The following is a 15,932-nucleotide window of genomic DNA, read 5'->3' as shown; positions in this document are numbered from 1 at the left end:
CAGGTCCGAGTCCGGTCTGCATTTCGAATCTGTTTAATATGCACCGCGCGCGGGTCGTTCAAACACTCGCAAAACGGCCGGCTCGATGCCAATTATACATCGAGCGGGGAAGTGTTTTATTTCAAAGGGCTCTCGTTAGCGTTTGAGGTCCGGACGGGCTGAGTCTTTTGCATTTTTAAACCGCGACCATAACGTATTTAGATTTAGGCAATCGCCATTGTCGTTTGACTTATTATTTCTGAAGCGGTTTTTTATTTATATTCCAGGCTCACCAGTCACTCACCGTCCTTTAGGTTTTTTTAAGCATGACTTCCTGTACATCACTGTACTACATTTCTGACGCTTCACAGAGATGCACTTTGGGCAATTATGAAAAAGTTCGGAGTACCCAACATATTTCTTACAGTGTGTAAAAGCTAGCGATGGGAACTATCGAATGAATTAGACTATCGAATGGTTAATGAATGAATGATTTCAACTATCGAATGGTTTTATTCGAATAAAATCATTCATTCATTTGTATACTAAAGCATATGTGACAACCTCGCCGTGCGACTAAATGGTTATCGTTGAGCCACGACTATCGAATGCTTTTGATAAATGAAATTTAGTATTCGTTTGATTTTTGTATGCGTCGGTGCATTATTAGTTCTTCCAAATTTTTATAACTTCGCCGTATAAATACTGTGCTATTTTTGTGTTTATTAAAATAGTTAAAATACTAAAATAGTAGTTATTTTTTAATTTTATTTATTGACGATTGTGTGCATGTGCAGGTGGTCAAAATTTTTCCGAAAATTTTGTGGTTTTCCGTAGTCCGATCTTTCAATTATTTAATTTTATATGGTATATGGTCTATTTTTTAATGGGAAATTTTGAGAAGTAGCAATTTTTAAGAGAGATGAGATGAACTTACAATTAATTTTAAAAATACATATTTGTATTTTAGATGTTTTAATAATATGAATTAGTTGAACTTAATAATCATATTTAAGTAATGCGGTTGTATAATCATATTTAAGTAAATGGTTATCGAACTCAAACTATGGGGTGAGAAAATTAAAATGAAAGTTTTACACGTGCCAATTTAAAAAAAAAAGTTAACAATGTTTATATTTTGTTTATGCTAATTCTTTTACATGTAGTTTTTTGCGAAGAAAAAATATTTCATTTATTTTTTAAAGTAAATGCCAGTAAAAGTAAATATAATTTTTAAATAGTAATATAAAGCACCTAATATAAATAATTTTGATTTCTAATTTTTTATTTATATTTTCCTTACATTACACTGCATGCTTAGAAAATTAATAAATGTTTATATTTCATGATTTTAAAATTTGTTGTTAATATAACAAATTAGTTCTGTAATTATTATTATTTAATAAACCACCGTTGCCAAAAAATTTAGAGACTATATTATTTTTAAATAGGATCTAATATAAATAATTTTGACATCTAATTTGTTGTTTATATTTTGCTACTACTTAAAAGAAAATATTTATATTAAATGATTTTAAATTTTGTTGTTAATAGGTATAACAAATTATTATTGTTATTATTATTTATTAAACCAGTCTTTGCTAAAAAACATTAAAAATAATTTTCCTACATCCAAAATAACAAGTATTATTGCAGTGTAACAACAGAATATTAATAAAAAAAATGCAGAATAGATAGTATGTCTTTATATTCCCTAATTAACTAAAGCCAAACAATAATATTCTTTGCTAATATCAACTAATACCAAAATATGGCAACAGCGCCTTTCATAATGTATTTTCTGTGTAAATACTAGCACCTCAATAAAAAAATAATGTGTCCTTATCTATATCTGACTCCGCAAAAAATCAAAGATGCCGGCTTCTTTCATAGCATTGCCACCGACCGCTGTCGGGTTTCTCGGAAAGAAACCTACATCGCCGGGCGACAACTAAAATTCAGTTAATATTTTATTATAATCGATCCTGACGAATGAATGAATTTTATAAATGAATGAATTTTATAAATGAATGGTTTTTGCTGCCGAATTACTAGAATACAATATTTCAAGGCAGATGACGGATCTATTCGATAATTTTTATTCGAATAGTTTTCAACGAATGTTTTCTTACTAACTATCGAATTATTCGAATGAATTGCAACTATCGAATGTTTCGATAGTATTCATTCGATAGTTCCCACTACTAGTAAAAGCCTCCATAACAACAAGTCAAGAGTGTCACATCCAATGACATCTAAGTGAATTTAGAGGTCATTGGTCACATCATGCTCCATTACAGTGGACAACAAACTGCAGGAAAGAGGATTGGGCATTAGATACAGATACGACGGCGGTCTGTTCAACATAAAAAGACTCAAAAACACTTACAAAATTCATCACAGAACTTCAATACGCTGACGACTGCGCTCTAGTTGCAAAAACTTTACATACGAGGCTTTGGGCCTTAAGCTGAACATCAACAGAACTAAAATAATGTGCACTCCTCCGGAAGATCACCACAATGCAATGCTATAAAAATCGAAGAAGAACTATTGGAATATGTAGCGGAATTCAATTACCTCGGCAGTTTGATTTCGGAAAAGACCAATATCGACTCTGAAATTCAGCACAAGATTAGCAGCGCCTCAAGGGCATTCTGGAAATTAAAAGACAAAGTTTTCTATAATCATGACTTGAGCACAAAAACGCAACTTGCAATGTACCGAGCAATCATAATACCCACCATCTTAATATGGAAGTGAAACCTGGGTGCTGTACTGCCGACAGGGTTGGCATGATTTAAATCAAATTATTTAAATCATATGATTTAAATCAAGTGATTTTTTAAATTTTAATCATATGATTTAAATCAAAAAATTAATTTTATTAAAACTTTATAATAAATAAAAAAATAACTGTAAAAGTTATAAAAATCTGTCCTAGAAAACTATAAAAAATATTTCTATAACAGATATAACAGATAATAAATCGAAAAATAATTATAAATTTTATTAAACTATACTCGTATAAAAATATCTATTCATCAATTTAAATGTTGAACCGATTTTTAGTAATTATTAATTTAAAAGTAATTTCGTGTGAATCCATAAGACCGCTAAACGCAGGGATTTATTTTAAAATTTATGTACAATTGACGAAAATTAGGCAGACTAGTGCAGAACTAGGTTCTTCTGATATAGAGACTATACCTATATCTTCATTGCCGAAAATCTATAATCGTTGTCAGAAAATATATTGTTTTATATTTTTTTTAAACGTTGGTATGTTTCCAAATTCTTACCGACATTTTGATTTGCAATAAGTACTTTACACTTTGACATTAGATAATACTAATTCTATTCTCGACTTAAGACTATTTCCGAACAATAGTGTATTGTTTTATTAAAAGTAGAAATTATACTTTTTTGAAGATGCTGTACATTTGAAGGACCATCGTAAAGCATATTCCGCCGTTACAAGGAGGCACAAAAAGTACATTTTTACTCCGAATAAAACACTTTGTTTTTTAGTAGGCTTTGGGTCCCTAATTAATGATATGCCCTTAATGGAACTCAAAAACATATTTTTTCAGCAAGACGACGCACCGCCTTTGAACGCTGAAGTTATCAGCAAATTTTTGCAGCCATATTCAAGAATAATTGAATAGCTAACCAAGATCCCAGCCGTTGGCCGTCGAGGCCGCCTGACTCAGTGTCCATGGATCTAATCCTATGGATATATTTGCGGAAGAATAACGGTTCCTTATTCTTCCGTATAATCTAGACAAGAATTAGAAATACTTAGCAGTTATGAAAGGGTATCTTTCACCCCTACTGAGTTAATAAATTCGGCGAGAAATATTCAAAAACTGCCCCGTCTGTCCATAACAGAAGACGGTCGATATGTCCTGTAGCAAAATCTCATGTCTTGGTTTGCTATTTATTTTTATTGTTATTAGATATAGTATGACATGTGTTGATGTTGGTTAAATATATTTTAAATTGTTATAAAATTCTGCATCTCTCATAGCAAATATTATTTTCGTTTTAATAGATGCTCACAGCTAGAATTTTTTTGCCGTTCAAAGCCTACTTATTTAAAGCGGGCAAATTTTTATATACTCTATATCTCGAAGAGGAATCGAGCAAAATATCAAGTGTATTATATTTTTGGAAAGGTAATTTTAAATTATTTGCAATAAATTAAAAATATACAGGGTGTCCCATATAAAAAATCAAATTTTCTGTTGATAATTATTAAATTATTAATTTTAAAAAAATTATACTTAAACCATTAAATTCTACGTAAAAAGCTGCATTGGAAATGTTTTCATAAAAATACAAAATTTTCCATAGCAAAAAAGTTACAGCGATTTGTGAAAAATGCATATTTTTGAAAAACACACCGTAACTCCGAAACGGTAACAGATATCGATATGCGGTTTTCACCATCATGTTTTTGACAAAAAATGAGCTCCAGACACCGATATTAGTTTTTGTCTATCTCCTATAGAAAAGGGTGTTTCCATTTAAAAGCGTCGAATTTGACCCACCCTGTACACTCGTTGATTTTGACACCTAATATCAGTTTAATAAATATTTTTGTACTTTTGTGCTTAGGCGTAACAGTGCTTTACTCTTATGCTTAGCCGTTAAAATGACAAAAATTAATACTTTTGAGACGTTTGAAAAAAAATCCTTGGGTCTCACTCGGGTAAAAAATGTACACGTACTGCTAAAACTAGCTTTCACTGTCAAGCGACTGCCAATGACTACGAAGAAGACTGCCTATGACTGCCATGTAATTATTATAGGCGACTGCCATAAAACTGCCAACAACTGCCAAGAAAATGTGGAAACTTAAGCGGGATTTTGTAATCAGCACTTCAATACTCTCGCAGTTAGCTTCTTCAAGGACCGATACGTTTGAGACATGATGGAACTATTTGATTCTTAAGAAGGTGTCTCTGTTGCAACTTGTTTAATTCGTTCATATATCGGCCAGTCAGCGTTGAAAAAAATCATGATTTTTTTTAAAAAATCAAAAAAATCATATTTTTTTATTTACATCGGATTTTTTTTATTTAAATCAGATTTTTTTTTATTTTAATTCAAAACAATATTTAAATCGGATTTCCAAATGACTAGGACTTATTTCCAATTAAAGTCCTATCCTAAATGGCTAAATCTTTATAACTCTGAGCTATACCGATAACATTAACAATTCTAGGGCGCGTGTCATTTTTCCACATCGGTCCGAGAGAATAACAACAGGATCTAAATGAGTGAGTAGAGTTCATAACATCCGTTTCTATGAAATGCCCCTCGTACAGTGACTTGCGTAACATCCATTACTATATCGATGTTAAGAAATACTTTGGCCATTTTTCGTTTTTATATACGTATACTGGTTTACATCTCTTGCCCGTCTCGTTTTACGCAGTCCCGCCTCGCTTCAGTCAGTCCCCCTTTACCGTCACGGTCGAGGGGTCCCGTGTCCCCTCGACCAATCCGAGATCGGGACAGCTGACGGACTGACTGACTTGACTGTTCGCGATACGCCGTGTACCGATTGCACGATGCTTTACGTATTATGAAAGAATATTACTCGAAGGTACAATGGATATATGGTGATATGGCAGAATATGGTTGCCGTCAGTGCAATATTAGAAGCATTATTATTGAACAGAGTTAAAATTTACAAAAACGTTTGCTACATTGAACCCTCGTAGAGTCTACTTCTTATTGTAAAAGTATTATATTTAAAAAAAATGTAAACACTTGAGCGTTAAACCTAAACGGACACTGTTTGTCAGAAATTATGTTTACAGTTATACAAATTTGATTAACAAAGAAAAAAATGCTTAACATTTCGGAAAGTTTATCTCTTTCCGTCGTTGGAAGCAAAAAAAAATACAAAGAATAAAGAAAAAAACTATTTAAAATATTTAAATTCAACTATTCGAGAGCACTTTACTTTTTTTAACACAGATACGTCTACAAGAAACCGTTGACGTTCTGTTAAAATGACATTATATCAAGTTAAACTTCAAAATTAACAATTACTACCTGATAACAATTACTTAATAAGGTAAAACCAAAAATCCCCAAACTTCCTGTATGATTATTTTTAAATTTTACGTATGTTATGTTCTTTAAAATCAAAGAAGCGATTGCCATACATTACTAACATCTACAGATACATGAGAAATACATTTATTTTTATTAGATTGAATTAAAAAAGCCTCTTTTATTTTTCTTTTAGAGGCTATCGCTTCTTTCATTATAATTTTGGCGTTATTAAAATAATTCAATGCTGACCAATCTTAGATTTGTGAAAATCTCCCTTTCTTAAATAATCTTTATGTTCTTTAATTCTAACATTTAAGGGTCTAGATGTTTCACCAGTGTAAAATTTATCGCATTCACATGGTATTTGGTATATTACATTTTTTGTTTGTTGTTCTGTATTGATTGGTTTAGTATGTGATAAAATGGATCTAAGTGTACTCGTATTTTGTGTTTTGAAAGATGTTCGTATGTTATATTGTTTTTCTATCCTTCTTATTTTTTCCGAAACGCCTCGTATGTATGGAATTGTAAGTTGTATATATTGTGTATTGTTATCATTGTGTCTATGATTTGTGGGGTTTGTATTTCGTTTAATAAAGTAAATTTTATGGTAGGTTCGCGAAAATTTATATAATCCAAAAAAATGTCTATTTTAGAAACGTTATGTTGCCATATTGCAAAAATATCATCAACATAACGCAGCCATATTACAGGCTTTTTTGAAAAACTATTTATTGTATTATTTTCAAAATGACGTGATCCCATTGCCAATATTATGGAATCACTCTTTATTTTTGACTAAATTTCTTGCAGGGATAAAAATTGGTATACAACTTTAAGGTAAGGCTTTTTGTTGTAAATAAACATGATAATAAAGAATAAACGACTGCTGCGATTTATTTTCTTTTGAATTTTGTGTTCAGTAGCAAAATCACGATTGGCCCAGTAATTTTCATTCATTCCAAAAAAATTAAAAAATGCCTTATGTTGGATTAACAGATGTATAGAGGGGAAGAATTATTGCTCTCACCCATGGGCGCCGGAAGAATGAAATTTAGGGGGGGGGGGGCAAGGTAAAAATGAATAAAAAATTGTCATTTTTGGTAATTATTGGGAAAACTGGAAATCGTCCGATTTTCACCAAAATTGGTACCTATACACCCTATTTTGAAGTCGTAGATTACGAATCTGAACTTTTTTCTCGGCGGTCTCTTACCGTTTTTCAGAAAAACGGAAAATAATTTCAATATCGAATTTTTCTTAATTTCTCATATTTTTAAGGTTTTCTAGCACATATTTTGTTAGGTATTCCATAATCAATAATGTTTTTCCTATTTTCTGTTACTTTTTTAACCAATTCTATGCATAATAGAAGAAAATTTGCTAAAATAAATTTGTAAACAATCTGAAAATGTTAGATTATAGCTTTGTTCGGGTTCTTGTTATTACCGATTCTGAACCATCCAAGAACTCTACAGCGCATGCGCAAATGAATTAATGTCTTCATATTTCCTTCTGCGCATACGCATCACAGTTCTAGGACGGTTCAGAATCGGTAATAAGAGAAACCCGAAGTAAGTTTATGTGTTTCTGGCATTTAAAGCAACGTTGCCAATGCTAAACCTAAATTTAGCGTGTTTTTTTCGCTCATTCTGGAATTACGAAAGGCGGTCGCCAGAAGAACGGCTCCTTCCCATAACTGCTATTTTACCAACGAGATCTGACTATTTATACCCACGAAGTTGCACGAAAGAGTTTTGATTGCATTGGTTACAACTTCCATGCAGAGGGTGTTAATCTTTTGTTGTTATATTATTAGATTAACTAAAAAAAGATTAACCCCCTCCGCAAAGAAGTTAAAACCAATGCAATCAAAACTCTTCCGCGTAATTTTGTGGATATAGGTGTATATTTAATTATTGTCGATCTCATAATAGGTAATTTATTTAAAATCCCTAATCACCCGAAAAAATAGAAGATATGGCAACGTTGTAAATTTTCAAATTTCTAGATTAGGTCTAGAATATATTTGTCTCTCTTATTACATAGGAGAGAGAAAGAAGGATATATCAAATGTCAAACTTCCATCTGGTCTCAATTTTCTTTGCTATTTTGTTAAGAAAAGTGTTTTTCAGTAAAATGTTGGACACTTTTCTATCCCCAATCAAGTGTGGCTTTTAGATAAACTATAATATAATGAAAATATAGTGAAATTATTACTTTATAGGGCCGAAATAAAGAAAAATTCAATGTTGAATAATTTTCCGTTTTTCTGAAAACGGTAAGAGACCGCCAAGAAATAAATAGATTCGTAATCTACGACCTCAAAATAGTGTGTATACCAATTTTGGTGAAAATCGGACGATTTCCAGTTTTCCCAATAATTACCACATTTTTTATTATTTTACAGGTAACACCTAACAATTTCTTAATAATGATTATTTTTTTTACAAATGGATGTAAGAAGATAGCTTTTATTTTTATTGTTTCAGTGATCCAGGGGGGGGCAAATGCCCCCTCTTGCCCCCCCCCCCCCTGTCCGGCGCCCATGCTCTCACCGAACAAGGAATGTTTCAGAGACGTAGCAGAGATAGTAGGCGTTACCCAGGGTGTTGTATCGAAAACATATGGAAGGTACTTGGAATTAGAAACACACATGGATAGGCCCAGACAAAATCGTCAAAGAGTCACAACTGAATAACAAGACCGCCTTGTGTGCTAAATTGCTAGAATAAATCCCAATGTTTCTAATCCAGTGCTACAAAGACAACTTCTGCCAGCTACAAGTGTGAACGTTTCAGTTGAAACCATAAGAAAAAGGCTTCGTGCACGAGGGTTTTACAGTAGGAGAGGGTTACGAATTCCACAGTTATCTCGGCTAAATTGACGCCTTCAACATCAAAACTGGACAACTGAGAATTGGCAAAATGTTATTTTTTCGGATGAGACCAGAATTGGCCTAAGATCAGATAACCATCGAATTCGGGTTCTCGGAGCTCCAGGAAGACGAGCGAGACTTCAGGCAACCAAATCTGTACCAAGACATAAAGGAGGAACTGTAATGTTCTGGGCAGGTATTATACTGGGAGCAAAAACTTCATCGTTACCACTTCAACAAATTTTAACGGGTCGGAGATATGTTGATTTGGTGCTAGAACCAATCGTTAGTCTTTGGAGAGCTGCAATTGGGGATAATTTTAACTTCATGCACCTCCCCATACCAGCAGAGTGACTAGAGAATGTCTTGAAAGGGAAGGTGTCATAGTTTTGGACTGGCCTGGCTATTTACCAGATCTAAACCCTATCGAACACTTGTCGGACTAGCTCAAAAGAAGGGAAACAATCCAGAAAATCTCGCACAGCTTATTGATGCAGCATTAGCAGAATGGGAAAACATACCCCAAAACAACGTTGATAATTTAATAGGAAGCATGTTAGCGCGGATAGAAGCTTTCATAAGGGCTAGAAGTGGCAACAAGGAATATTAAAATTATCAATTTTCTTTTTGTTTATGCTTTTTGGCCATTAAAAATTTAAATATTAATTTCGTTTCAGAAACCAAAAAAATACCATTTTGTTTATTTTGGGAACTGAATTTTTTTTATTGCTATGTGGATTATTTTTCATTAAAAGTCATTGGTAAGGACTGAGTTTTATTCAAAAACACAAAATTTTTATACATCTCAAAAATTATGAAAAATAATAGATGATTCCATATAAGTTTGGTATTGTGTATTTTGTAGGTCTGCTTTGAAAAAATAAATTCTCCAAAAATATATTTTCAAAAACTATGCGATGAGGCGTTTTTTTTAAGAGACAAAAAATGTAGTAAATACTAGAAGGACCATTTTAGGAAAATAATATTTATTTTTTCATTACTGACCAAATATACAAGGGTTACAAACATAGTGGAGCATCTCGATATGCGATGCTCGCCGCGATGCCTCACTATGTAGGTACCCTAAGGCTATTACGAACTTAATGAATATGTAAATAATATAAAAATGAAACTAATTGTTCTTAGAAGACTTAGTAGATTTTAATCTTGATCTTGAACACCAAGATCAACTAAGACGTCCATAAATTTTCATCATTAAGTTTCTTTCTAGTTAGACTCTATTTTTATCAAGTAACTAAGAATTTCGCTATATCCTCTTGACTTCCACTTCACCATACTTATAGATAATCTCTTATTTCTTCACAATAAACCGTATATTAGTATAGTATTGTGTAAAATAAGTCACTGGTTTTAACAATGCAAACGCGTATAACGAAGAATTTCTGAATTTGTCCGTGAAAGAAATCTTTTGTATCAATATATACAAAAAATCCAATAAATGACATAATCATCTGCATAGAACAAGTTGAAAAAACATGTAAAACATGTCATTATCTATATAAAACACTAAATTACTTTGTTCTTCGGGCGTTTATTGTTAATCCAAATGATTTACGACTATTATATATGGCTTTCGGGTTTCGAACAGGTCGGTTTCTAAGATTTATAGAGCCAGTTAGAGCTATATGTCGCGAGAATTTCGATGATATATATCTTCATGGGATTCTCCTTTTTTTTTCGGTATAAAAAATAGCCGCGGACAAGTTTTTAATTGATTGTCTATAACGGTTTTCTCGAAGCATATGTTAATAAACTTTTTTGCGTGGAATGATATAAATTACCCAATTAATAAAAGCATAAAATCACTTTTAATTAGAAATATTTAAAAGATTTGTCGTTACTAGACGTACGGAGCAATCAACAATCACTGATATAGTTATCAGATTATTTCAAGTTATTCATGTGATTTTATTCGTTTTCCATTATCTTTAAAATTTACAAGTTTTGTTATTGGTGAAATCGACATATTTTTTAATAGAAAAAATTACTATTTTTAATACAACTACACAGAGAAAATACTATCGTATCTACAAAGATACTATCATTACGCCAAAAAGATACACTACTTTACCACTTCCTCGACATTTTTTATTTAAAAAACGGTAAAGTTTCCGAAAAAACGCTTAAACACGTATATTTTATTTTGTTTTTTACATATTTTAAGATTTTTTAAAAATGTTTACAGGGTGTTTCAAAAAATCTGGCCATTGATTAATCACGATCTTGCTTAAAACGCTTGACGTAAAAAGCTGATTTTTGGAAAACGGATTGACTTTAGGGTGCGGAGGTTCGATAAAAAGGGATTTTTCGAAACTCGAATTCTAAGGGAGTGAAACCACCTTTCAAATATTAGAACATTTTTTATTTAAAAACCGGTGAGTTTTTCGGAAAAACTCTTAAACGCGTATATTTTATTTTGTTGTTTTACATATTTTAAGATTTTTTTAAAAATGTATACAGGGTGTTTCATAAAATATGACCATTGAGTAATCACGATTCTGCTTAAACTACTTGACGTTTAAAGCTGATTTTTGGCAAACGGGGTGTAGAGGTTCGATAAGGAGGGGTTTCTCGAATCTCAAATTCCAAGGGGGTGAAAACGCCCCTCAAATATTACAATATTTGTTATTTAAAAAACGGTTAGTCTTTCGGGAAAACGCTTGGACACGTATAATTTATTTTGTTTTTTTTACATATTTTGAAATTTAAAAAAAATCATACAGGGTATTCCAAAAAGTTGGGCAATTTATTAACCACGATTCTATTTAAACTGCTTGACGTAAAAAGCTTATTTTTAACAAACGGATGCATGCTACATTTGGACGATTCCAGTTTGTATGTTAATGGAAATTCTTGCTTTGCTTTATCATCACCATTGCAAATGATTAATTCGACGCGAACGAAGTCGCGGGTACACGCTAGTATAGTATAATATAATCGAGCGATATCTAATTCGCAATATTAATGGTATACTTTTCTAAAGATATCAAAATATTTATTTTTTTATTTTTATTTTTCGAATTTTCACAAATTATACTTCCTAACACTTTTAGAAAAATTATATAATACATTTTCCGTATACTCGCTATTTAAACCCATGTATTTGTATATATCAGTTGTTTACGATATTCTCCGATAGTGGCAGCACCGGCGGAGAATGCACCAACACCAAGCCTATAATAGTTCTGCTAGCTGCACTATGTTTGTATGAATGGGTTTGCTCTCAGTAATAAGGCTATTGTTTAAAATACCTTATTGCTTTTTTTCTGTGTACAAGGCTCGGACTTCATATTAGCAACCACAATTTGCCGGAAAAAAAGAAGAAAAAAAAACAAACCCACTCGTTGACAATCCCAACCGGTGAATTGATTTATCCCGTTTAGCCCGAGTGGCCGATTTCCATGCTCCATAACTCACTCTAACGCCTTTTTTCGCCTCTGCCTCCTCACGACACGGACAGAGACAGAAAAAGCAGAGATACTTTTAAATCCCGAGCGCGAGGGAGTGATGAGGGGCTCCCGAACAATGGGGCCGAAACCGAGATCGGAATTTCGTAGCTAATTTATCACGGGCCGCGGCTTCACACCCGGGCCCCGTCTTATTTTATCTTCTTTACCGAACATTATATTTCTTAAATTCGTATATATTACTTTGTTCTTACAAAGGGGTCTTTGTGGCCTCCGGTGATTTATGAACGAGGTATATGTGAGGGGTGCGAGGCGGCGGATTTATGTAGCCGCTTGTCGCCAGAATTTTCGGTGGTGTTTCGTTGTAATTGATCTATCGACTTGTATTTCATATTTCTAAATGATTTCTTTTGTCCTCTCATTGTTTTATTGGAAAACGACTAGTATTTAGATATTGTTACAAAGCTATAATGTAATAATACCGATTCATATGAGATTTCCCGATTTACCTTAATTTAAGGAGGATTTAAACTCCAAGATCTGGCTGCATGATTGTTACGCTCATCGTACTTTAATCAAGACCTAATTTTTACGTATATTTATGAATAGGGGAATACACTTTTCACAAAGTGTCTATCAAATACTTGCCGCAAATAGGGGTTGCCACGGTTCAAAGTTTTTTCTACGTTTCCAACAGTGCGTCGGGTATCTGTAGCTCCTCTAATAAAAAAACTTAGGAATTTTGTATAAGTGCCAACGTAAAGTAGCTTTTAGGATGTATTTCAGGAAAATATTTTAACTTCTACAGGGTGGTTAAAAAAAGTATGAGTGGATCGGGATTATTTTTTTTAAATGGAACACCCTGTATATTATTCCTTTGTTAGATGGATAGAACAAAATTAAACATAGATGGTATTTTGGAATTGTTGACACTTTGTGTTAAAACTACTTATTTTCAATTAAATAATGAATTTTTTCAACAAAATTTCGGTATGGCAATATTTTGGATTCCATAATATAAGTTTGGTTGTGTGTATACATGGTGTCCCAATATTCCGTGGACATAGATCTACTAAGTATGTATTTTTTCAATCGAAATAAGTTAATTGCACATAATTTACCTCTATACAAAAGTGCTTCGTTTATCTGTTAGAGGGCATCAATCAAAAATAAACCCAAACGTTAATTATTTTTTTAAGCTTTTTATGAAAGTTATTGTCAAATATAATTTGTGATACCAAAATAAAAGTCCATATTTTCGCCAACTAGATTATTAGGGCATAATAGATTTTATTTGCCTTCTCTCCAGAGACAGAAAATAGGAGTAAATACTAGAACAAAAAATTGGTCGTCAATTAGTTGGAAAATATTTATGCTAAAATTTATGTAGAGGTGGGGGGGTAGTAAACGAAGTTAGTAGGTAAACGAAGCACTTTTGTATAGAAGTAAATTGTGTGATAAATGAACTTATTTCCATTGAAAAAATACGTACTTAGTAGATCTACATCCACGGAATATTGGGACACCATGTATAATGTTTATTTCCCTTCCTGGAATTCATAATTCAATTCATAATTCACAAATAAAAAATCATACACTTGAAAAAATCATGAAGTTTTCTTTGTTTACATTTGTAAGTTTCACCTTTCTTAATTTTTTTGTGAAAAATCCTAACTTGGCCTTATTTTTAATTAAAGTAAGACAACAATAAATACATGCTGTAGTTATATTTAATGGAAAACAAATTTCTTGCAGTATAGACATATAATAAAATTATATAAGGATTCTTGCCACTTAACTCCTTATATAGAAATTTCATTCTACGCTGTGTTTGTCATAATGTGGATCAACCTGCTCTCACTACCGGTTTAGGAGCCCTACTCCATCATCAGGTGAGCTTGGGCAGATCCACAAAATAACAACCACAGCGCAGAGAAAAAAAATTATTATTAAATTTCTATATAAGCAGTTAAGTGGCAAGAATCCTTATATAATTTTATTATATACCTATACTGCAAGAAATTTGTTTTCTATTTTATAATTTGGCTTGCCTGAAAAAAAACCTTTTACCGTCCTTTTACTATCGATAGTTGCGCCCCGGTGGTACGAAAGTACTACCATTGCACGCAGGCCGCTATCTCCCGTTCGGGACTTAATATCTAACCGACACTTTTCGACAAGTCGGAATTAACTATCTCTGCGCTGTGGTTGTCATTTTGTGGATCTGCCCAAGCTCACCTGATGATGGAGTAGGGCTCCGAAACCGGTAGTGAGAGCAGGTTGATCCACATTATGACAAACACAGCGTAGAATTAAATTTCTATATAAGCAGTTAAGTGGCAAGAATCCTTATATAATTTTGTTATATTTAATATTACACTGAGCAATAAAATTTAAATTAAACAAGATCTACTAAAGAATGGGTACAATACAGCTGCTTATAATTTCTTCCGTAATGTATAATAAACTACAAGAAATAATTTTCCCATTATATATGAAGGTTCGTTTTCCATGCGCCTGTTGATGTCTCTAACAACTATGCAATAATACACTCTTTAGTTATGATACTTAATTGAAGAGGTATAAAATACCTTTCGTTAAGGGTACTTAAGATTCTATTAGAATGGTGCTGGTCTAATTTAATCCTATATAAAGTCATCACATTCTTGACAAACAGAGGAAACTATAAAAAATTAAACCTAGGTATAATTAATTTAATCAAATCTTTTAATACTCATCCAGCTTTTTGAGGAAATAATCTTATTATTTCAACAAGAATAATAACAACCAAGAAACACCAGTCTTTGAGTAAGTAAGTATTAAAAATTAGTGTGAAACTTGCCTATTTCCAGTTAGATATAATAGATCCAAGAGATAAAAAATAATTAATTTTCTTTATATTACAGTTGAGGGTTGGAACCTTTGGTGTTAAAACAGCAAAATAAAACACTAATTCACAACAATCCACCAAAACACTTTTTTTTTCAACACTTTACCCGACTTTCGCTAATTATATTGGCATCATCAGCAGATGATTAAAACGCTAAGTTATTATGATTAAATATTAAACATTTTCTAACAAAAAAATATGTCCTACCTTCATTTCTCTGTCTTCTAGACCCTCCAAACACTCTTTACCTCTCGTACACACATCCATAACTCCCTCAACTTTATTGCACAAAGTCCACAAACTCCAAAAAAATGTTTCTGGTCCACCACTCTTCAGTTTTTTCGATCACAACCCTACTAAACCTTCGAAAAAGTACATAAAACCCATAAAATATCACTCTTTAAAAAAACTCGCGAATACAGCTCTTTAGCGACAACGCCCCATCATATACCCTTCCTGCACGCATCTGACCACCAACACGTCGTTGCTTCTGGTATACAACTGGCTCGAACAAGCTATGCGACGTCCCTGATAGCCTTGAGCGGCTCAGGTCTGTGATTGGTCGAGGTCTAGAGACCGGTGGGAGGAGTTCAGTGGAGGCCACGCCTAGTGGAGCCCAGAAGGACTGGGATTCCGATTGTTTTTGTTTGCTTTTTCGTATAATTCGGTTTGTAAAGATTTTTAG

At 32.6% G+C, this 15,932-nt stretch overlaps 1 protein-coding gene across 2 annotated transcripts in view; it reads right to left on the bottom strand.

Moving 5' to 3' along the window:
• The window catches only part of LOC115890208 (LIM/homeobox protein Awh), a 72,941-nt gene extending 57,217 nt beyond the window's left edge, over positions 1-15,724 (bottom strand). For both annotated transcript variants that reach the window (XM_030910370.1, XM_030910371.1), the window contains exon 1: positions 15,455-15,724. In XM_030910370.1, coding sequence (XP_030766230.1) covers positions 15,455-15,514 — 60 coding nt within the window. In that variant the 5' untranslated portion in view covers positions 15,515-15,724. The remainder of the gene's footprint in view (positions 1-15,454) is intronic.
• Positions 15,725-15,932: the final 208 nt, after the last annotated feature.

This window comes from Sitophilus oryzae, unplaced genomic scaffold (genome assembly GCF_002938485.1).
Source record: "Sitophilus oryzae breed Bouriz unplaced genomic scaffold, Soryzae_2.0 scaffold_85_pilon_pilon, whole genome shotgun sequence".
In the NCBI taxonomy this organism is placed as follows: domain Eukaryota; kingdom Metazoa; phylum Arthropoda; class Insecta; order Coleoptera; family Curculionidae; genus Sitophilus; species Sitophilus oryzae.
Note: the sequence above shows the minus strand (reverse complement) of the source record. Positions and strands in the feature narration are given on the sequence as shown.